This window comes from Echinops telfairi, unplaced genomic scaffold (genome assembly GCF_000313985.2).
Source record: "Echinops telfairi isolate 266 unplaced genomic scaffold, ASM31398v2 ScPeMD7_2291;HRSCAF=2852, whole genome shotgun sequence".
Lineage (NCBI taxonomy): Eukaryota > Metazoa > Chordata > Mammalia > Afrosoricida > Tenrecidae > Echinops > Echinops telfairi.
The window spans coordinates 20,048,475-20,071,601 of NW_022106189.1; the positions used below are offsets into that span (position 1 = coordinate 20,048,475).

Genomic DNA, 23,127 nt, shown 5'->3' on the forward strand with positions numbered 1-23,127 from the left:
AGAACTAATGGTCAGATGTGAATTGGCTGCAAGAATGAGCCTTTACTAGAATATGTATTTGTGTACTGGGGGGCGGACACCCCCCACCCCCAACCCAGGGAAATAACCCTTTCCACTGATTGCCTGCTCACATCCAAACTCATAATGGTGGAGATGACACTGTATTAGATTATGTTACAGAACAGCCATCAGACCCACGTTGGCCAAACTAACCACTGAGAATCTTAACCTAGCCAATTGACACAGCATTAACCATGACACAGCATGACTAGCTATATGAAGCGCTTGCAAGAGTACCTGGCACAAAGAAAATTCTTAAGTATTTCTACTATTATTAAGGAAATACGGCTGCCTGGGGGAGTACATATAAAATATCTCACTGTATGCATGGGCCACCACTGAACCAATCCAGAGTCTTGGACACTTAGGTGACTCCGTTTTTAACTATTATACATATTCTGGCAGTGAACATCGTTGTGATTAGAATTTTTATGTAAATTCCTCATTGCTCGCCATGATTAGAATGCTAGAGATAGAAATGCTGGATCAAGGACCTGCCCATTTTAGCCACTGGTTATGCAAATATGTATGTAAGAGAATGCCGTCTGTCTGTACCCCCATCAGCAAGTTGTTGGAATTCCCGCTTTAAAAAGGGAAGGCGTGGTTGAGCGAGATGCGGGAGCTAGCTGGTTTGTATTAGCTAGGATTAGAGTTTCCCGTGGGTCACGAACAGTCCTAAGCAATGGTTTCACCAAGACCGAAGTGCAGTTCCCTTTCATGGATGAGAAAGGCAGGGTTGGGGGAGCACTAGACCTGAGGGCGATTACACAACTCACTTTAAAATCGATTTAACCATGAGGGAGGGGGCGGGGGGAGAAGGCGTCCTAAAATTGATTGTGGTAATGATTATACCACCCTTGTTGATATGATTGAACTTTTGAATTGTGCGCTATGTGGATTAAGTGCCAATAAAACTATTTTTTTAAAAAGGTGGAAACAATGGAGAAATAAGCACGGTCCAAGCGCATCATCCCAGACGACGCGATGTTTAAGAATAATGGGGAATTGATGCTTCCCGACATGGATGGAATGAGGGGTCATTGTGCTGAGTAAAGTGAGGGAATCACAAAAGGGCAAACATGTGAGACCACTGTGACAAAGGAAGTAAAATAAAGAAAAGGCTAAAAGAGGGAAAAAGCAATCAATGCAGGGCCCACTGTTCTCTCCACCTTCCTCAACCCTGGTTCCATCTCACAGGCCACCGCGTGCTTGTGGTTGTGGCTGTGGTTGCGGTTGTGGGGGGCTGTTGACTCGGCTCCCACCCCCAGGGGCCCCGTGCACACCAGAAGGTAGCACAGCTGGGTCGTGCCCCCTCCTCACGATTGTTGTCAGGGGTGAGCCCGTTGTAGCAGCCACTGGGTCAAACCGTCTTGTCCAGAGTCTTCCTGCTTTGCTCTGCCCCTCTCCTGGACCCTTCTCCAGAGAGGAGTCTCTCCTGACAGCATGTCCAAATTTTACGTGAGATGAAGTCTCCCCACCATGATTTCTAAGGAGCATTCTGCAGGACTTGTTCCAAGACCGACTTGTTTGTTCTTTTGGCAGTCCGGGGGACTTCTGGCCTTCTTCCCTCACACCACCATTCAAATGGACCATCGTAGCTGCCCAGAGTGTGACATTGCACCAACATCCAGCCAACCAGAAGTGGAGGATATGAAACATTTCCATAGCTGTGCCATCGGTCAAAACATATCACCCAGCCACCTCTAACTCAAAAGGAGGCTGAGAGATATCTTCTTGATTCCAGGTAACTGGGGATACATACTCAGGGGCTCGATTGCTAAGGAAGAAGGTTGAGAACAGATGTGGGGGACTGGTTGTCTCTGTCCCGAGACTATCTTCAGGGGACCCTCAAGGGGGTGGACTGGACCAGAGTCAGTGAGCAGATGCACAGATAGGAAGGGGAAGGTGGAAGCAGCACACCCACCCAGGGCTGGGTCCCCCAACTCACCTGACTCCTGGCTCAGCTTCCTTCAAGTGCATCTGCCTCCCGACCCCCTGCCACCCCCCCAGCACACTCACCCCACCCCACCCCCGTCCCCACAGAGCCAGCTCCTCATGGACCTCCTCAACATGCAGCTGGGCACCAGCAACCTGTTCAGCTCAGTGGTGACGCTGCTCAGTAAACATGCAGAATGGCTGACCGCGAAGGTCAAGTTCTTTGTCCCCCATGTGGACCTGGGCCCCAGGAACGAGAGCCCAGACCCTGCCCAGCACATCGTCCGGCAGCTCAGCAGGCTCTCCGCCCAAGGCCTGGACACATGGCAGGCGTTCGTCCACTGTGTGTGCATGGAACTGGATGTGCCGCTGGAGCTGGAGATGTCGCTGCTGAGCACCTGGGGACAAGAAGACGACCAGAGAGGTATGAGAGGCCGAGAGCGCCAGCCCAGGCCCCGGTCATTGTCCCAAGCCAAGGCAGGCCCATGGCAGGGTGGGGCAAGGACCCTCTTGAGTCCCACCAAGAGGAACGGAAGGGGCAAAGAGCTGAGGATGTACCCTGGGGCCTTGGCCCCAGTTTGCCCTGCCTCAGCTGCCCCAGGAGAGGAAGGACTAGATGCCTCCTCCCAGCCAGCACATTCCACCTAGCTCATCGTGCCCAAGATGTTTCTTTTCACACTGTGAATAGAAGCAGTCCAAGGGCAAGGCCTTTGGCTCCATCCATTGGGGGCAGGGGGTGTTACTTCCATTCTGCCCAGTGGGCTTTGACTGGCACACACCCCTGCCCCGAAGCCTCGTCTCCACAGTGTTAACCTGGCCTGCTGTCTCCTGGCATGCCTCAAAGCTCACTGTGGCACACGGTGCCCCCTCTCTCTCAGGGCTCCCGCACCATCGTGGATCTGACGAGGAAAGCTGCCCTGAATCTCAGCCCCGCCATGGTGAGATCTGGGGGGCGGGGAGGAACAAGAGGGGGTGAGCACTGCAACACATCCCCCCCTCAGATCTGGAAGAGGCCGGGGGGTGGGGGATGCTCAGCCACTGTCCACCCAGCCAGTTACCCCTGCCCCTCTCCCCTCACCTTTTCCTCCTCTCGGCCCTGACGCCTGTCCCCATCAGAGAAACCTTCTGCTTCCCAGTCTGCTTTCACTGGCAGCGGGCTCTCACTTCCCTGTCCCCCCAGCCTGGGGGCCTCATGCTCCCAGCCCAGCTGGGTTCCTCTCGGGGCACCCCCTCTGAGGATCCGGGAGTGTTCTGACGGTGCGTGGCAGGGTCAGGGGTCAGCGGTGACCAACCCCTTAGCTCCCGGGCCACAGTGTGCCCCCAGAGCCTGCATTCCTGGAGAAGGGGTGACTTCTCCAGTGCTGTGTGCATGGCAGTAGCATCACCAGCTTTCATGGAAGACCCCGCTTGATGATCCCAAATCAAGGCTCCTGCCCCGGCGGTCCTACTGCCTCTGCCCTGAGCCCTGAGCACTGACCAGGCCTGACTGGTCCTCGGCCCGTGAGCCCCAGAACCCTGAAACAATCTCAGACTGGGGCCAGCACCCCTTTGGAGCCTCCAAGCCTGCCCACCATCCAGGGGCAAAACAGTGACCACGTAGCCGTGCGGGGGCTGTCAGTCGGCGGTGCCCAGCGAGAGGAGAGGCCTGTGCCCCTGCTTAAAATTCTGCTACCAGCCTCTTTCCGTTCTGCCCACCCTCCTTCTTCTCACTCCTTTTGTTCTTACTTTCCCAACCATGGCCAGAATACCTTTCAGGGGGCCCAAGAACCCCTTCCAGATGAGCTACCCCCTGGACGTGTCCCTCCTGGTGCATGCTGGGTGATACGGGGTGAAGGCACACTGGCGGGGGAGGATGGGGGCAGGTTTGGCCACGGCCTTTCAGAGCTTCCCTTCCATGGCCCACAGAGGCCCCCGCCAAGCGTGGTGCTTCCCTGGTGGAGAAAGAGTCTGGGTACTGGGGAGGCTGTTGACTGTGGGCCTTGCTGCTTAAACCCTCGGCTGGGAAACCCGCAGGCCCCGACCCCTCCGCCCTCCTGGGCCTGGGACCCACCAGTCAACAGAGGCGGGTTTACGTGTAGCCTTTGCCCACCGCCCACCTCTCCCAGTTCTGGATGTAGGTCCACGGGTTGGGCTGGCTCCTCTTGGGGCACAGAGCCGCTCCCAGGTGCTGGGGTGGCTCCTCTCCAGCCCCAGCCCTCCGTTCTTCTCCTCTCTGCAGGCCTCAAGCGCCCATATCACAGTTGTGAGTCCTCGCCCCACAGGAAGAAGCAGTACAAGGAACAGCAGCTGGGTGAGCGCCAGGTGGGGGCGGGCCGCCCCTTGAGGCTGCGTGACCTCGGGCCAGAGCACGGCTCCTGGGCGCTGTCCAAGGGGCTGGCGACCTTTGTCTTCTGAGCATACAGGAGACAGGGACTGGGGAGCCTGCGTGGGCAGGAAGCCCACTCAGCGCACAAGGCATGTGGAAGGGGGCGTCTCCAGAAATGACTCAGCAGAAGTTGCTAGAAGGAACTCATTCCCCAGGCTGCTCCAGGGAGCCATGCTGTCATCAGCGTTGAGGGAGTCCCAGGAGCGAGACCAACATGGTCTCAGGCCTGGGCCAGGTGAGGGCAGGGAGTGATGAGGGACGTAGCGGAGACACCAGGGACTGCTGGGGACTGGCCAGGACAGTGGGCACAGAGAAGATAGACGTGTCCCCCCCACCACCACCCCTGTTTCATCTGGTACTCCCTCTAGAATGTTCACACGTGGGCAGAGGAGTCACAGCGATAGGAAACAGGCCATTGCCCCAGTGTCCCCTCAGCACTGTCCCCTTGGCCACCACTCAATGCCCCAGCCATTAAAAGGTCCGCACTCCGAATGGCAGAGGTACTAGGGCTATGCTCCAGCCCCGAGGACCTGATGGGCCAGCGCTTGAGTCACCGGGTTGTGGGCACCAGTGAGGCATGTCGTGGTTCAGGTATCACGTCAGAGCTTGTTTCAGTGAGCTGCTTGCATAGGAGGTGCCCGCATTTCTCCCCCACACCTCATCTTCTGGGAACCTTTAAACACATACTATTTTTGCAAGGCAAATCGAGCCACGAATCACATGTCCACCTTCCATCTTCAGGTTCAAGTGGCCAGTGGAGCTGGTGGTTTGGTCCCCTGCTGGGATTCTGCAGAGACGTTCCCTCGTGCTGTGCTTCTGCACCACCCTCCCCACCCCTTATGCCTGACCCTTGATGGGTCTGTTAGACAGGGTTCTCTAGAGAAACAAAACCAGGACACTTATGATTATATATCAGTATATGAGGACAGATGTATACAGCCCAAAGGAATATAACAGCTAATTAGTCCACACCGCAGTACAGAGGGCTCAGTTCAACTCACTTCTGTGGAACAGTTAATATACTGGAAATCCTTCAACTCACAAGGGCTGCAGGGTCCAAGGTCAAGGAAGCAGACAGCTGAGCCTTCCCTTCGGTAATGCAGGCAGCATCTGCCCGCAGGCAGCAAACAGAAGGGCTGGTCACCAACAGCCAGCAGCTCAGGAGCTCAGCGAAGCAGGCCTGGATGGGATAGCGAACCCAAGCCATACAAGGCGACAGGATCCCCCAGCCTCAAGCTCAAGCTATGTCTGCACCAGCAGCATGGCGAAGCAGGTCTTGAAGGAACCTCAAGCTCTAGTGATATGATCCACGGGTTGGCTGTCTCACAGGTAGTGTAGCTCACAAGATGAGGCAGAAAACTAGCTAAAGTAGCCGCATGCTGGTCTGATCCCCAGAGAGTAATAGGGAGAGGGCTGGGCCTTGCTGAGCCATGTATCTCTTTTCCTTCCAATCAAACTGCGTCCCGATTAATCCCACATGTTCCTATTGGCCAGAATGGCACAATAAGCCTACCTATCGCAATGGGGGTCGGGGTGGGGGGCAAGGAGATACCCTCATGCCACCTCCCTCCCCGCAGAGTCTGCCAGGCCGTACCTGCGGCTCCTGCGGACCTCCACCCAGCAGCGCTATGACAATGAGCACCCCAGGCCGGGACAGCCCCGCTCCTTCCACGTGGCCCCAATCCTACAACGGAGCCGGGTCCCAGCACCTTTAGATACTCAGGAGCAGGCCATCATGGGGGACCTCGAGGCAGAAGATGGCATCCGGGACCTCTTCCACCCCAGCTCGGGGAAGGGCCGAAGAGTCACAGTGGTCCTGGGGAAGGCAGGCATGGGCAAGACCACACTGTCGCACTGGCTCTGCCGGAAGTGGGCTGGCGGGCAGCTGGAGCGCTTCGAGGCCCTGTTCCTCTTCGAATTCCGCCAGCTCAACCAGATCTCGGGGCCCTTAACGCTGCTGCAGCTCCTCTTTGATCTCGGCCCCAGGCCCGAGTCGGGGGCCGACAGCGTCTTCAGGTACCTACAGGAGCATGCATCCCGCGTCCTGCTCATCTTCGACGGGCTGGACGAGGCCCTCTGGACCTGTCCCCCCAGGAAGACGGAAGACCCCAACGCTCCCCTCCCCGCCTTCGCCCTCTTCTCCGGCCTCTGCAATGGGACCCTTCTCCCTGGCTGCTGGGTGCTGGCCACCTCCCGTCCTGGAAAGCTGCCCGAGTGTCTACCCGTGGAGGCGGCCATGGTGCATATGTGGGGCTTTGATAGGCCCAGGGTGGAGGAGTACGTGGGCCGCTTCTTCCAGGGCCAGTCGCTGCTGCAGGCAGCAGCCCTGGCGGAGGTGCGGGCAGATGGGCGCCTCTGGAGTATGTGTGCAGTCCCTGCCCTGTGCCAGGTGGCCTGCAAATGCCTCCACCACCTGCTGCTGGATGCGCCCCCGGGCCAGGCTGCCACCCTCCTCCCCACCGTCACCCAGCTCTTTGTACAGAGGGTGCGCACCCTCAGCCCCAAGTTCCTCCTGGACCTCAGTGACGTGGCCCTGCAGGGCCTGCGGGCTGGGAAGGTTGTCTTCTCGGCAGGAGATATTCCTCCTGCCATGCTGGCCTTTGGGGCGACCCACAGCCTGCTGACTTCCTTCAGTGTCCGCACAGGCCCTGGGCGCCACCAGACGGGCTATGCTTTCGCCCACCTCAGTCTGCAGGAGTTCCTCGCAGCCCTGCAGCTGATGGTCAGCCCCCGGGTGGACACAGACTCGCTCTCTGGCTACATCACCCTCCATTCCCACTGGACTCTTCGGACCAATGCCAGCTTGGGTCTCCTGGACCACCTGCCCACGTTCCTGGTGGGGCTGGCATCCTCTGCGTGCCGGCCCTTCCTCATCAGCCTGGTGCAGCAGGGCAGCGAGGCTGTGGCGGCCAAGCAGACCGCTGTTGTGCAGACGCTGATGAAGCTGACCACCCGCAGGCTCAGGGCCCCAAAGTTTATGCAGCTGTGTCACTGTGTGGGCGAGACCCAGGAGCCAGAGCTGGCCCGACTCGTTGCCCAAAACCTCCCCTGCCCACTGTCCTTCCACAATCTCCCGCTGACCTACACTGACCTGGCCGCCTTGGCCAACATCTTGAGCTACAGGGCTGCCCCCATCCACCTGGACTTTGAAGGCTGCCCCCTGGAGCCCCACTGCCCAGAGGCCCTGGTGGGCTGTGAGCAGGTAGAGCATCTCAGGTAAGAGGAAGGTCCACTCCGTGTGGTCTGCTGGGGAACAGGTACCTGGAGAGGTGGGGAGTGGGGGCCCGTGGCCTGGGCAGACCCTGCAGAGGGAGGCTGGGTAGGAAGATTGACTATCAGGACCGAAGAGGCATGAGCTTAGGGCATGGATAGGGAGCCCGTTCCCTCACAGCTTTCTGAAGTCCAGCTGCAGTCTCTTGCCCCCGCTGGTGCTGACCTGGGCTGTACTTCTCGAGGCTGTTGAGCTTTGGGTGGGGGCTGTCATCTCTCAGTGAAGAGAGGACTCCGTCTAACTCCCTGGGGTGTTGTGAGAAGGGGCCAAGAGACAAGCTCCCCTTAGCCCAGGACCTGGCACGAGGTGGTTTCAAGGCACGTCTTAACTTGGCAAAGACTAAGCGTCAATACCCAGGAGATGCCCCCTCCCCGCCTCCACATACAGCGCCATTAACCACCGAGAAGTTCATTTTTCTCTCTGACACCCGAGTCCCAAGCGGGGGACCCATCTCCTGGCCATCATCTCCTGCAGCCTCCTGACCTGCATGGCGAGGCCAGGCCAGGGCTTACCTGTGCTCTGGCCTGGGGGCGGGGACTGAGGGAACGTGGCAGAGACGTGACCAGTGGGCAAAAGCTCAGATCACGACCACCGATTCCATTGGTGGGGACGAGCTCCCGTGGCCACGGGGAGCTGCGTAGAGGGCTGGGAAACGCCGTGCTTGGGCGAGGAACTGTTCCCCGTTCTAGCGCTTTCTCTAAGGATGGGGGCTTCGGATGCACCCACTGAGCAGGCAGGTCCCCAGGTGGCAGGAATGGTTCGCACTCAACTACCAAGCTCGAGGCTGGCAGTTTCACCCACCCGCTGGGGCGGCAGAAGAAAGCTCTGGCCGCCTGTCCCTGTCGCACACAGTGTCGCCGGCTGAGTGGCAATGCGCTGGGTTCTGGGGTCTGGCCACCTGTGTCTGTGACGACAACTCCAACAGTCATGATGAAAGCATGGAGAGGAGGGAGTGGGTGACAACATCAGAGGGCCCCTTCTGTCCTGGGCACCCTGCCCAGCACTGACCGACTGCCCCTCCCCTCTCCCCGCGGCAGCTTTCAGAGCAGAAAGTGTGGGGATGCCTTTGCCGAAGCGCTGTCCAGGAGCCTGCCAAAGATGAAGGGTCTGAGGAAGTTGGGGTGAGCCTGGGCTTGTGACCCAGGGGGTCTTCAGCTGGGAAGCCTGGCCTTCCCCTCCCTCCTCTCCCCCCTCCCCTGACTACTCCCTTCCCGACCCCTTTCCCATCCCATCTTTGTTCACCGCACAGGTTCACCGGAAGTAGGATCACTCCCAAAGGCCTCAGCCACCTGCTGGAGGCTCTGGCCCTCTGTCCACAGCTGGAAGAGCTCAGGTGAGTGATTGCTGGGGCGTCCCCGGCTGGGGAGGGGACTCACAGCTCACATCCCAGGTCACCCTTTGCGCCCTGTGCATCCCACTGGGGACTGACAAGTAGGTGTTCCGAGAGAGACCCAGGAGAGGGAGTCTCTGCCCTAGAACTGGCAGGAATGACTCCACCCCCACCCCCCGGAGCTCCCCGAGCAGCTGTTCTCTTATGTAGTGATTGGGGGGGGGGGGCACCTTGGATAAGGTGACCAGATGTCCCCCTTTTGGCAGGACAGTCCCGAATTTTAACAATTTGTCCCACGTCCTGCGGTGTTTTTAAAAAGTCCCGATTTTTGGAAAGAATGCACGACAAGCTAGGGTATACGGTTTTCGGCTGCCATGTGGCTATTTCGCCGGAATATGAGTTTTATCAATGGTGTTCCGCTTTACCAATGTTAAAATCTGGTCACCTTAACCTTGGAGAGGCGTCGGTCTTGAGGCCCCCGCCCTCTTCCTGTGACCCTGGGAGAAAGGAGACACACACACCCCTAGATCAACATCTGCATGGGCTGCAGGCACTCGCTAGCACAAGCACATACCCTCTGGTCCTGTGTCTCAGACTGACCACAGATCCTCCCGAGCAGGTCACAGGCAGGGCCACGACCAGCTAAAACAACACCCTTGCAGGACTTACAAAAAGTGCCCCTTCGACCAGGCAGAGGCAGCCTGGCACGAGGGAGTGTGAGCTGGGCCGCGGCTCCCACCGTCCCCTCTCCTGGGTGTCTTTGGGCAGCACTAACGCTGGCCAGGACACGGTAGGTAGGACAGAGGGAGCTTGCTGGCACTGGCTTTTCTTTCCTGATTGCTGAGAGCCCCTTTAATCTTCCTTCCCATCCCCCGGCCTTGGCTCTCTGTCCTCTACAGAGTAGCAGCCCGTCTGTCCCCCACCCCACCCCAGTCAGGGCCCAGTCAGGGATGGGGAGTGGGCCCCAGTGGACAGGTGAGGCAGATGGGTTCAGCAAGACATGTGCTGGGCCTGGGGAGTCAGGGCTGGTGCTGAGGCTGGAAGCTTCCTAGTCTCCATGCTGCCTCATCCCCTGGGGACCAAAGAGCATCCCCCAGATGTAAGTCCTGGGAGTAGGGTGCTCGGATACAGCCAGTCCCATGGATCTCTTGGGCCACCAAGCAGAAGCTTGTCTGCCCCTACCCCCACCCCCAAACACACACAGAGGCTGACTCAGGACAGGAGTGAGGTCCTCAGAGGGCCTCTCCAGGGAGCAGGCCCATCTTGTGTTTGCTGCATGAGGTTTTCAGGGCTGAGAGCGAGCCTCGGTCTCCCTGCAGTTTGCAGAACAACCAGCTCAAGGACCGGGAGGTGCTGGACGTCATGCGGCTGCTCCCTGGGCTGCCCAGGCTCCAGAGGCTCGAGTAAGAAGCCCCCACTCCCACCCCTCCACCCCCTGTCCTCAAGGCTGGCCATGCTCCCTGCCACACTGGGGCCCATGGGGTGGGGCTTCTCTCCTGCCAACCTTGCGCTCACCCTGCAGCCTGAGCCGCAATACCGTCTCTGAGTCCGGCCTCCTCAGCTTGATCAAGGTGGTGGTCATGTGTCCAGCCATCAGGATGCTGCAGGCCGGGTGAGCAGACGGCTCCTGACTGTCGGGGTCTGTGAAAGGGAGGGAAGGAGGGGAGGGGAAGATGCACGTCGTCTGCAGATTCCTCAGAGCAGGCCTGACTCTGCTGGACCATAGCTAGTGGCAGAATGGGTTACACATCCGGCTGCTATCTCAAGGTCGGCAGTTCAAAACCATCAGCTGCTCAGCGGGAGAAAGATGAGGCTTCCTACTCCCACAGAGAGTGACAGCCTCAGAAACCCCCATGGGCAGTTCCCCTCTGTCCTCTAGGGACCCTGAGTCAGAATGGACTCCAGGGCCGTGAGTTTTGTGGTTTTACCTTCATAGCCTAACTGAGGCAGGGAGTCTAGTGAATCAATAGTGGGTGGGTGGATGGATGAATAATCTACATACACGGGTGTCGCCCAAGGAATGCCGAGCCATGTGTTGCTCTCCGTGGTGCTGAGCCAGCTTTGACTATTTCAGTGGTTCTCAACCTTCCTCGTGCGGCGACCCTTTCACACAGTTCCTCATGTTGTGGTGACCCCCCCAACCATAAAATTATTTTTGTTGCTACTGCCTAACTGTCATTTTGCTAGTGTTATGAATTATAATGTAAACATCTGATATGCAGGATGTATTTTCTTTTCTTTTTAAAATATGGAATGCTTCACGAATTTGCATGTCATCCTTGCACAGGGGCCAGGCTAATCTTCTCTGTAGCAGGATGTATTTTCATTGTTACATATTGAACATAAACATAATTAAAGCATAGTGATTCCCATATATACTCGTGTATAAGGCAAGTTTTTTTCTTTTTTCTGTTTAAATCATTTTATTGGGGGCTCATACAACCATCACAATCCATACAGAAATCAATTGTATAAAGCACATTTGTACATTCATTACCCTCATCATTCTCAAAACATTTGCTCTCCACCTAAGCCCCTGGCATCAGCTCCTCATTTTCCCCCCTCCCTTCCCATTCCCCGCCTCTCTCATGAACCCTTGATAATTTATAAATTATTATTTTGTCATATCTTGCACTGTCCAATGTCTCCCTTCACCCAATTTTCTGTTGTCCGTCCCCCAGGGAGGAAGTTATATGTAGATCCTTGTAATCGGTTCCCCCTGTGTACCCCACCCTCCCTCCACCCTCCCAGTATCGCCACTTTCACCACTGGTCCTGAAGGGATCATCCGCCCTGGATTCCCTGTGTTTCCAGTTCCTGTCTGTACCAGTGTACATCCTCTGGTCTAGCTAGATTTGTAAGGTGGAATTGGGATCATGATAGTGGGTGGGGATGAAGCATATAGGAACTGGAGGAAAGTTGTATATTTCATCATTGCTACACTGCACCCTGACTGGCTTGTCTTTTCCCCGTGACCCTTCTGTAAAGGGATGTCCAGTTGCCTACAGATGGGCTTTGGGTCCCCCACTCTGCACTCCCCCCCTCATTCACAATATGATTTTTTGTTCTTTGATGCCTGATACCTGATCCTTTCGACACCTCGTGATCACACAGGCTGGTGTGCTTCTTCCATGTGGGATAAGTCAAGTTTTTCAGCACATTTTTTATGCAGTTTTTGTGGTAAAATTAGGTGCCTCGGCTGAAATTCAGGTCGGCTTATACTCGAGTATATATGGTAATCACAAAATTATATGTATTGTATATTGTGAAATATTCATTCTTTCTGATGGTCACAGGTGACCCTTGTGAAAGGATCATTCGACCCCAAAAGGGTCGCGACCCACAGGTTGAGAACCGCTGGTCTATTTGCACCAGGGAGTCTCGCTCCCATAAAAACTCATCTTGTGCTTAATTTGTCTTGATCTTTGTGGTGAAACATTGTCCTGCATTTTAAAATGCTCATTCGGAATTCATCATCGTCCTGGTCTTACCTATCTGACTTGGAGCCCTTCTGTTTGGGCGTTTCTCTAGACATTTGGTGGGGGGGCGCTGTGTGCAGATGGGGTGAGGCCCCGGCCCCGCAGTCCAAGGGTGTCATGCTTTGGTGTCTGACCTGCAGGCAAGAGGAGCTCATCCTCCGGTTCTCCCCATCCCCGGAGACAACTTCAGAGCTGCACGGGTAAGAAGCCAGGGATGGGGAGGGTCTGGGCCCATCCTGAGAGGCCACCTGAGCTCAGGCAGTTTGGAGTAGGCTGAGGAAGAGCCCTGGGCACAGAGCTGGAGGGTGGGAAGTGCCCTAAGGAAAGAGCTACTCCGCAGGGTTGACAAAGGGCTTCAGCTTTTCCTGCTGGGTCTGGAAACGAGAGGAAGCCTCTGCTGGACTCATTCTGTGGGGGAGACTTCTGCTGGCACAAAGCAAGGGCCAATTGTCCCTACACCCGGCAGTTGCTCTGTGAATTAAAAGCCTGGATGCGTTCAATGTGCCTAGGCCAAAGCTGCCAGGCAGGTGGCATGGCACAGCTGTTCCAGCTGTCTGAAGGAGTTGGGTGGGGAATCCAGCAGGGAATCACTTGGCTGCTTGCCAAAGGTTGCCATTCAACCCCACCAGCCTCTCCATGGGACCCAAAAAATGAACAAGGGCCAGTGATCTGCTCCCAGAAAGAGTGCCATCCGGGTAAACCTTCCGAGGCAGTTCTACTCTGCCACATGGGGGTGAGTTAGACTCAACTCCACAACACTAGCATTCTTCCTGGGCCTGGCGTCCAGGCTCTTTATTGACCTGTCCCTGCTCCTCAGTCTCCCTACCTAGACCATGACCTGGTAGCACCGATGTCTCTTCCTCCTCTCTGAAGCTGCAATAGCCAAGAGAGCCACTAGCCACACATCGCTGTTTCAGCTTGTGGACATTGTCTGCTCATCAGCTGCATCTGCCACATTTCAAGTGCTTCCTGGATCTCGTAGGGGATGGCCTGGATACAGAGTATCTCCATCATTACTGAAGGACAGCCTTTGAGAGAGACACTGTGAAACACTAGAGCCCAGAAGCCTGGCTTCCCTGCAGGCCCCGGTCCTCTCTTGGCTTGATGAGAAGGAATCGGGAGGCCCTGTGGTTTGTACAAAGCCTGGTTGATGGTCTCTGTTGTCTGGGCCCCCAGATGGCATCTCTCCAATGGAGACCATCACATCATAGACAACAGCACCTTCCTTTGGCTGACTGTCCACTTTGTGCCTATGCTGGGCAACTGACCATACATCACCTCATCCCGTCTCCAAACACCCTGTGCATTAGACATCGCCATCCCAGTTTAGGAAAGATGAAGTGGAAGCTTGGTGTGGGGTGGGGTTGTGGGGGGAGTTGGGGGAGGTCTTATCCAAGTCCACACAGCTGTGCATGGCAGAGCCGGTGTTTCAACAGAAGCTCTGTCGGACCTCAAACTTTTGCTCCTGCTGCTTTGCTGACTAGCCCCGTGGGTGCCTGCAAACAGCTATGGGTGCCGCTCGTTCCCTGAGGGTGGGGTGGTAGGGCCTCAAGCCCTGAGAAGCCAAGAGGAGAGGCTCGATCCACTAGACCCTAGACTCTTGGACCCAGGGCAATGCTTTGCTTGTTCTTGGCAGAGCCCCGGACCCACAAGGAAATGCCAACCTGAAGGAAGAAGCACTGACCAGAAGCTGGACCCTCAGGTAGCTCCGTGGCATCCACTGCCCTGGGGAGTGGACTGTGATGTTAGAGGTCACGGTGCCCGTCCAGGGAAGGGGAGGGGACGGGAAGACAGACACAAGGCAGAGAAAAGACTTGAAAAATCTCTCCAGGCTGGGATCGAAGCCCTATGATCGCCACAGCAATAATGATAAGCTCAATAATCACAACTCACGGCATCGAGTCAGGCTGACTCAGCGACCCTATAGGGCAGGGTAGGTCTGCCTCTGTCGGTTTCTGAGATGGTAACTCTTTATGGAAGTAGAAAACCTCGTCTTTCTCCAAGAATAATCACAGCCACTATTTATCGAGGCCCGGTTATATGCTGGTGTAATGGGTTGCATGTGAGGCTGCTAAGAGCAAGTTCAAATCCACTCGCTGCTGCGCAGGAGGAAGATGAGGCTGTCTGCTTCTGTGAAGACTCCCTTCTCAGAAACCCCAGAAGACAGTTCTCCGATGGGGTAGCTGTGGGTTGAAATGGTCTCGGAGAGTGGGTTTGGGTTGCAGGGGGTTGATAGATGCTGCGAGGAACACTAGTGGCATAGTGGTTAAGTTTTGGGCTGCTCACGTCCACATCAGCAGTTCGAGACCACCAGCCATTCCTCAGGAGAAAGAGGGGGCTTTCTGCTCCAGTAAGGAGTTACAGTCTTGCCAGCACACAGGGGCAGTTCTACCTGGCCCGTAGGGTCACTATGAGTCAGCATGGACTCGATGGCAGAGAGTGGGGCTTTGGGTGGGGTTCTATGGTGGGCACGGAGCTGAACATCTCCTACCCATGACCTCCCTGTCCTCCTTTGGAAGGTCTTGGGGAGGCCCACATCATTCTTCTCATTCGATAGAGGAGAAAGCCGGGGATCAGACCGGTTAAGTGCCTTGTCCAACGTACTTAAATATGAAGAGATGGAGCTAAGGTTCTCACCCAGGTCCGTCTCTCCTGACTCCCCCAGCTCTCATGCCTGGCTTGGCCTGGCCTGGCACTCAGAGCTGGAGGGGCCACGGCACAAATGTATGTCCTGAGCCCGCTGACCACTGCCCCACCCCCACCCCCACCTCCGCCTGTCCGCAGACTCCCCCAGCGTCAGCTCCGGGTCCACCACATGGAGACACTCTCCACCCTGCTTCGGGGTGGCCCCTGCCTGGAGGAAGTGGAGTGAGTATCCTGTCTGCCCCCCACCCCCAGGGAAGGAGATGCGGGGCTGGGGCAGGATGCACAGGAGTGGGGTGGGAGAGGCACCTCCTGCTTCCCTGGGATGTGGGGGCCCAGTCAGGTCGTCCCAGTAGCTCCCACTTATTGAACACTTGCCATCTCCTTGACACCTCCCCTGCCCCCTGGGAATTGGGTGCTACCCCGTGCATGCTGGGCAGAGGAAGCAGCCAGCCAGCAGCCAGCCAGAAGGAGGCCAGACCCCGGCTAAGGCCAGGCAGTTTGGTTCCCGACCTCCTCTGCAGGAACCACGGAGATCAGTGCAAGAGAAAGCCCCCAGCCCACGCTGCCTGGGCCTGCTTTCAAGCCCCCACCTCCCAGGACTCTCTCTCTCTCTCTCTCTCTCTCTTCTTTCTCCCAGAGCAGGTGGGACCTGGAGAGGTTGCCATGACGCTAGGCTGCTGGGCAGGCCCTGGGGTGGGGGTGAAGGAGGTCTCTAAGCAGCTGTCCAAACCCTCTCCTGCTCTTCTGCCCTCCCTGCCTTCACCCTCAGTCCTGGTCTAGGCCACCCCAACCCCTCACCCGATGGCCCCATCAACCTCCCCATGGGCCTCCCGTTTCTAGCCCGGCTCCTCCATCCAGTAGAGCATGGTTCTCAACCTTCCTCATGCCGCAGCCCTTTCATACAGTTCCTCATGTTGTGGTGACCCCACAACCATAAAATTATTTTCGTTACTACTTCATCACTGTAATTTTGCTACGGTTATGAATTGTCATGTAAATATCTGATATGCAGGATGTATTTTCATTGTTACAAATTGAACATGGTTAAACATAATTAAAGCATAGTGATTAATCACAAAACAATATGTAATTATATATTGTGAGATCCTTATGTGTTTTCCGATGGTCTTACATGACCCCTATGAAAGGGTCGTTTTACCCCCAAAGGGGTCACGACCCACAAGTTGAGAACCACTGCAGAGGGAAACTGCTAAAACTGCCCGTCTGGTCAGGAGTCTCCGCTGCCGACCCTCTTCTCTTAGAACCCTTCCAGTGGAGAAAGGCCAACCCCAAAGACCCAGTGTGGTCCTAAATGCCGTCCGCACCTCTCGGGCTCATCAGACCCTCCTCCGGCTCGGCCTTGGGTCCAGCTCCTCAGCCGGGTGATGCCACAGGGCCTTTGCACGTACTGTCCCAGCTGCCAGGAGTGCCTTTCCCCTCTCTTTCCCCAACCCTGTTGAAGTTGCATTTTTCTAGTGAGTGGCTTTAACATCGTGGAAGCCTTCCCTCACCCCCAGACCAGATGCCCCTCTAGTGCATGGTCACAGCCCCCCGGGGTTTCTCTGCTGACCGCGTGTCACAAGGTGTAGGCCACAGTGGAAAGGGAGGGTTGAGGGTGGGGCTGGAAGTCAGGCTGCCTGGGTTCCAATCCCAGGTCCTCTCCTGACCGAGTGCCGTCTTCACTCGGCGCCTCGCTGGCCGCGTCGGTAGAGTGCGCGGTAGTGGCACCTCCTAGGTGGGGTTGTTGTGAGGATGGAGGTGGAGGAGCCCAGGGCTGTGCTAGGAAAGTAGGAAGCACGTCTTCGTGTTTGCTGGGAAGGAGACTCATTCATGGGCGGGATGTCTGGGGAGCAGTTCCTGAGGGGCCAGCTGAGTGCCAGGGGCCTCTGGGAACTCCGACCCCTCCATCTCAGCCTCTCAGGGAACCAGTTAGAAGATGAAGGCTGCCGACTGATGGTCGAGGCTGCGTCTCAGCTGCACATCGCCAGGAAGCTGGAGTAAGTCAGTCGCCCAGCCCGCCGAGGGGTGGCAGGGCTGGTCTGTGAGCGCCTCAGGCAGTCCCTGCCACACTTGGTTCCACGCCCACGGTCATTAGAAATAGTGTTGCAGAGGTCCCTAAAACAGGAACCTTGCTGGAAAGAGTGCCCGCCACCCCTGTTCTCTCCTGATTTCCGGCAAAGGCGGAGCGACTGGGGCAGGTTTCCTCTTTGCCTCAGAAGAAACCCCTGCTCCCTCCCAGGGCCGAGAGCCCCTGTTCTCTCCCAGGGCGGAGAACCCCTGCTCTCTCCCAGGGCAGAGAACCCCTGCCTCTCTCCCAGGGCAGAGAACCCTTGCTCTCTCCCAGGGCAGAGAACCCCTGCTCCCTCCCAGGGCCGAGAGCCCCTGCTCCCTCCCTGGGCCGAGAACCCCTCCCACATGCAGAGCTGTCAGTGGCGTTCATTGTCAGCCAATACCTGCGTTTCAGCTGGGTGGTCCTGGCTGCAGCCCTGGGGCGGGGTGGGGTGAGGTGCTGCACTTGGACAGCATTGGGGTATCAGGGTGGGTGGGAGATGAGGGGTTGGGCTGGGAAGTGGCGTGCTTGAAGGTGGGGTTGGTACTGGAGTCAGAGGTAGGTTGTGGGGGGTTGGGATGGCCAGGAGGGTATTGGGCTGTTGGATGTGCCGAGGTGAGGTGAGGTTTGTTGGGGTGGGCGGGACATGCTGGGGTCTTACAAGTAGGTTGGCAGTAGCAGCAGGAACACGTCGGGCTTCCACAGCGATCGTCTCCACTGTAGTCACCTGAGAGGCCCTCATCATCGGGTACCGCTCTGCACACCCTGCGAGCGATGTTCCCCTGTCTCTGAGCTCTCCCCGTTTGGCTGCCTTGACTCCTTGGAGCAGCTGATGCCCATCCTACCTGGCCTGGGTGACTGGGATTTGGCTCTGCGTCGTGGGGCTGTTCCCAGCGCCTGCCTCTTGGGGCAGCGTGTTGTGGAATTCCCTCTAAGTGTTTATTGATTCCCAAATATGCGTGAGACTCAGGTTGTCAACGACACACACACACACACACACACACCCTCCATGGGGTCCATTAGTCTCTGTGTGGGGTGGAATGCCCTGGCCTTGGTTCCACATGGCCTTTGTTCTAGGTGCCTAAGCTGGGCCACGGCTGAGGGTAACGAGTTGGGACCGGGTAGCCCAGAGGTTGGGAAACGTTTGAGACAGAAGAGCCTATCCAGCCCCTCACAACAGTTTAGAAATGACTTGAGAGCCCTCAGTATATTTTTGCAAACAAATGAAATCACCATTACCTGAATCAAATCCTTCAAAATTGTTCACTGTTACTTCGGGGCCACATGGACGTACCGAACGAGCCGCCTAGGGCTCGAGACCCGCAGTTTGCAGACCATGAGCCAGCGCGAGAGGGACTCCTGGGGCCTGGCCTTGGCTGACCCTCGGGAGGCATGGGAGAAGCAGTTGTGAGGTGGGGTGTGTGTATGGAGGTTGGTAACCACAGTGTGGAGCCCCAGCTTTGGATTTCAGTCCTGGCGCGGTCACTGCATCCCTTTGTGATCTTAGGACTGTCGTGGAACATCTCTGTGCCCCAGTTTGCCTGTGTTTTGTAAACTGAGCTCACATGAGGCCATGGGTGTATGAAGCCCTTAGGACAGGCCTTGGCACAATCAGCGATCAGTCAGCACGGTGGTCTTACAGATGAGGAAACTGAGGCCAGAGAGGGGAAAACAGGGATTGGGTATCAGCACGCAAGCCAGAGGGCAGCGTGGCATGGTCACGTAGACTAGAATTCTTTGGGAAGCCAGCTAAGGGACCTGGGACAGCCAAGTGTGGCGGTCAGCAAACAGCAGAGCCCTGGGAGGGGCTGGAGTTGCCCGGGGCTGCCAGGCTAGGCATGTCCTGTTTGTCAACAGTTGCTTCCTATGTCCCCTCCCCAGCCTCAGTGACAACGGGCTCTCCTTGCACGGGGTGCACAGTGTGCTGAGGGAGCTGCGCAGCTGCTGGACCCTGGCAGATCTGCACATCAGGTGGGTGTGCCCAGCGGGCTCGGCCAGCAGAGGGTTCCCTTGATGGTCGACCCAGCGGCCATCAGGCTGGCTCTGACTCTCAGTGGCCTAGGGTGTCTGTGTAGAACCTGGCTGGGTTGAGGGGTGCGGATTGCCAGACTTGTCTTCTGCGGTACCTCTAGCTCACACACATAGAGGGTGTGAACTGTGCTCCTTGGGGGCTCCATCTGAATTCCAAGCAGGTAGCACCCCATGCATATTAACAGCTACCATAGATGTTCTGTGAGACGGGACGTTAAGCAAGGGCAGCAGTGCAAAATCGCCCTCCCCTCCTCTGGTGAGCGACCAAGCTTTCTCTTCCCTTGGAGAGTGCCAGTCCTGGAAACCCTAGGGACATGCCTGCTGGTCCCTGTGAGTCGGAGCTGACTGGGTGGCCGGGAGTTTTTTCAGTTTGAGCCACAGGAGCTCAAAGGACAAAGCAGAGAGCGCATGCACTGGAGAGCGGAGGCCTGCCCCTCCGGGTGGGGGTTGCCAGGGGCAGTAGGCAGGGGCTGGTGGTGGCCGCAGAGAGGTGGCCACGGGTATCCAGTGTGCGGGTGCCCAGAGCACAGCTGGAGTAGAAGCCCTGACCACCACCACCCCACCCCATCCCGAGAGGGCAGCCGCTTCCAGACCTTGAGCCCAGACTGGCCTGCCGGTGAGCTACCAGCACCCTCGTCCAGGGATAGAGGCTGAGTGCCTCCCTGCGCAGGGAGTGAGGGGCTGAGTGCTGAGGCCAGGCACAGGGGCCAGAGGAGGGTGGCAGGGATGGTGACCCACCGTGGCCCCACTGCCCCTTCGCCCTGGGGACTTGGGGTTTGCAAACCTTTAGGGTGAAACCATGAGCAAAAGGAGAGGTGCTTCCCCTTAAAAAAACAAACACTGTACGGGATCCTAAACACACAGAAGGTCAGAAGGTTCCAGAAAGCAGGTGATGTGCCCCATAGCTGTGTATCTCAATAGAACTCACGGCAAGGGGAAACGGGTGCGCCTGCCAGCCACCCTGTCACCCTATCGGCCAGAACAGCGCTGCCCAGAGGTTTTCTTTGTCAGAGCAGATGGCAAGGGCTCTTCTCCGACAGGTGGGTTTGAACTGCCCACCTCTCCGGTAGCGGTCAGGCACTTGACCAGTGCATCCCCGGGCTCCGGGACAGAGGCGACCACAAGTAAAGCACAACCAGAAGCCCCTTGCCGTCCGGTCAATTACGACTCATAGACCCCCCTGCGGGACAGGGCGGAACTGCCCCAGAACAGAAGCCACGCGCCCACCTCGCCCAGCCCGGGGCTCCAAGGCAGCCATCTTTATGGAAGGGCCCCTGGTGGGGCAGTGGGGGATGCATTGTGCCGCTCACTGCAAGGTCAGCAGTTCTAAACCACCGGCAGCTCTGTGGGAGAAAGATGAGGCTTCCTGCTTCCTTCCGGCAGCAGTGAGTTTGGTTCGGGAATCTTGAAGGAGGCAGGCGGCCACATCTTCTCCCGAGAAGAGGCTGGGTGAGTTTGAACCGCAAACCTTTTGGTTAGCAGTTGGGGACGTAAGCACTCAGGGCCCCGGGAGGCTTCAAAGGAACCTGAACAGATGCCCCAGGCTCCCCCCCACCAAAAATCTTGAAGGACCCACCCCAAATGCTAACTGGGATGACCAATATTATGAATGACTTTTCTTTAATGGATTGTATTTTCTAAGTTTTCCCCAAAGATGGAGAGTGACTTTTATAAAGGAGAAACTAGATAAGTTCCCCTTAGGAAAAACCAGAAGCAAAAACGAGGTAAAGGGGGCCCGAGTTAGAAACGACAGCCCCATTGAGACCTGAGGGGCCTGTCCCCAACACTGGCTGTGCCTTCCTCCCTGGGCGGGATGGCTGGGCAGGTGGGGCACTGCAGAGCGTCCCGGGACAGGAAGGGGGACCCAGCAGCCCGGCAGGGCCGGGAAGCTTTCAGGCTGAGGTTCAAGCTGGCAAACAACTTTCAGGAAGTGGTCGCCAGGACATGAGGGCAGCGTGTGCAGTGGCCCATGGGTGAAATCTCGGTGGCGGGAAGGCTTCTGGCTGCCGGAGGCTCAGAGGAGGGAAGGGGAGGGGAGTCGAAGAGTGCCCCCACCCCCACCCTGCAGCCGGTGGCCAGGGGCTTAAAATGGCACAGAGCAGTGCTGGCCCCCCAACCCCCTCTCCTCTCTCAGCCTGCTGCACAAAACGGCTGTGCTGACATTTGCTCAAGATCCGGAGGAGGAGGAGGAAGAGGAGGCGGGCACCCAGCACAGGTAGGACCACAACATCCTGCCAGGGCCAGCTCCCCCCTGACCTCTTGCAAGTGAGGAGCACCATCAGCGGGGGGCTTGGCGGTTTCATGAAGCAGCAAGATGCAAGCGGGATTTGCGACCTTAGAGGTTTCATGAAGCAGCAAGATGCAAGCGGGATTTGCGACCTTAGAGGTTTCATGAAGCAGCAAGATGCAAGCAGGATTTGCCAGGGGGTGGGGGGAGGGGGTGTTGAAGCCCTAAAGGGAGCTGGCTAGAGGACAGCCCGCCCCACCCCCTGCAGTGTCCAGGACTCCTGCCCTGCGGAGTGGGGACCACTTCCAGAGCAGGGGTGAGATAGCTGAGCTGATGTTAGGAGGCTAAGGCCTTTCCACCTCAACCCGCTTCTGAGATCGGTGGGCACTTTGCGCTCCCTTTGGCATGAAGAAGACCCTTTGGGATGCTTGCCTCTTCCGGGGCACCAGCCTGGCTGCCCCAGCCCACTTCCTGAGCTCTGAGCTCCCTGGGGTCCACCCACTGTCTGAACCATTGACAGCCTGCTTGCTGTCCCTGATGGGTCGGTGATGGTGACCTTGGGACTAATAACAATAGTTGCTGTCTCCTGACAGCCCCATGTGTGTCAGAGGAGAACTGGGAGCCACAGGGGGTTCGATGGCTGATCTTTCTGAAAAGGGTGGCCAGGATGTTCTTCTCAGGGGCCCCCGAGTGGCTCAGTTCGCCCGCCTTTCAATGATAGCCGAGCCCATGAACCTTTGCCCAGTCCAAGCACTAGACTCCAGTACTAGCGAGAGCCAACCCAACTAGACGCTTACTCTGCCTCCAGCGCCAAGCGGAGGCAGTGCACACACACGAACCCGGCGAGAGGTTCCGTGATCAGTCCAGGGTCCAACAGCCAGGAGCCAGAGAAGCCAAATTAGAGCCAAGGTCAGCCTGGCCCCGGCCATGAATGAGGACTGACTGGTCGGAGGTGAGGCTGAAGAAGGCCTCGGGTGATCCTGGTCTCTGCTTGTATCCCTACAGGGTGGCGTTTCTGGACACCCTCATTCCCCATATGCCCTCCGAGCTGCCCCTGAGCTCCAGAAGGATCAGGTACACTGACCACCTCCTGGCTCTGTGTGTGGCTCCGGCTTTCTCCCTTCCTCTGCTCAGACCCATCCCAGGACCCAAGTCCCCACAAGCTGGAGAGGAAACCGTGACCTGCCGTGTCCAGGAGTTGTAGCCTGACTCCCCTGTCCCTCCTCCCTGCCTGGACCATCCTCAACAGGCTCAGGGGGCCAGCCCCCTCAGTCATCACTCCTTCCCCAACCTAGGGACCCAGTGCCCTTAGCTCCCCTGAACCCCTGCAGGTAAAGGTCATGAAAAATTGGAGAAAGGAGAGTCCTGCCCTTCTTGCTTGATCGTGTGGCCTAGGCCTTGAAGGACTCCCAGCAACACTCCTCTGGCTTATTGTGTGTGAACGTCCCTTCTTGGCCTGTCCTCGGTTCTATTTCTGCCTCTGCCCTCCCCTGCCCTGCTCAGTCTGATGTGCCTGCTCTGCCCTGCGAGGGTGTGGCATTTTATGTGTTTGGTGTGTGTTGGTCCCTCTTTGTCGGTGCCTCTCGGCCCCTCTTCTCCTGCACCCCTCACTCGCTGCCTGGGTGTCTGGGGTGCTCTCGCCACCTGCTCCCCTGCACGGCAGCGATGTGGATCTGCCCCTCTACAGGCTGACCCACTGTGACTTCCAAGCCAAACACCTCGTTCAGCTCTGCA

At 57.2% G+C, this 23,127-nt stretch overlaps 1 protein-coding gene and 1 non-coding gene across 2 annotated transcripts in view; one reads left to right on the forward strand and one right to left on the reverse strand.

Moving 5' to 3' along the window:
- Nucleotides 1-2,108: 2,108 nt before the first annotated feature.
- Nucleotides 2,109-23,127, forward strand: part of NLRC5 (NLR family CARD domain containing 5) — a 68,848-nt gene continuing 47,829 nt past the window's right edge. The window contains exons 1-17 of the mRNA XM_045293895.1: nt 2,109-2,419; nt 2,874-2,933; nt 4,214-4,285; nt 5,938-7,576; nt 8,669-8,752; nt 8,881-8,964; nt 10,281-10,364; nt 10,484-10,573; nt 12,580-12,639; nt 14,076-14,141; nt 14,997-15,080; nt 15,224-15,307; nt 16,999-17,082; nt 19,017-19,106; nt 21,301-21,381; nt 22,399-22,467; nt 23,081-23,124. Of these exons, the coding sequence (XP_045149830.1) occupies nt 2,116-2,419; nt 2,874-2,933; nt 4,214-4,285; nt 5,938-7,576; nt 8,669-8,752; nt 8,881-8,964; nt 10,281-10,364; nt 10,484-10,573; nt 12,580-12,639; nt 14,076-14,141; nt 14,997-15,080; nt 15,224-15,307; nt 16,999-17,082; nt 19,017-19,106; nt 21,301-21,381; nt 22,399-22,467; nt 23,081-23,124 (3,079 nt within the window). The 5' untranslated portion in view covers nt 2,109-2,115. The remainder of the gene's footprint in view (nt 2,420-2,873; nt 2,934-4,213; nt 4,286-5,937; nt 7,577-8,668; nt 8,753-8,880; nt 8,965-10,280; nt 10,365-10,483; nt 10,574-12,579; nt 12,640-14,075; nt 14,142-14,996; nt 15,081-15,223; nt 15,308-16,998; nt 17,083-19,016; nt 19,107-21,300; nt 21,382-22,398; nt 22,468-23,080; nt 23,125-23,127) is intronic.
- LOC115870799 lies at nt 11,204-11,308 on the reverse strand. Its single transcript, XR_004046926.1, has one exon. It is a non-coding gene; the product is annotated as a U6 spliceosomal RNA (small nuclear RNA).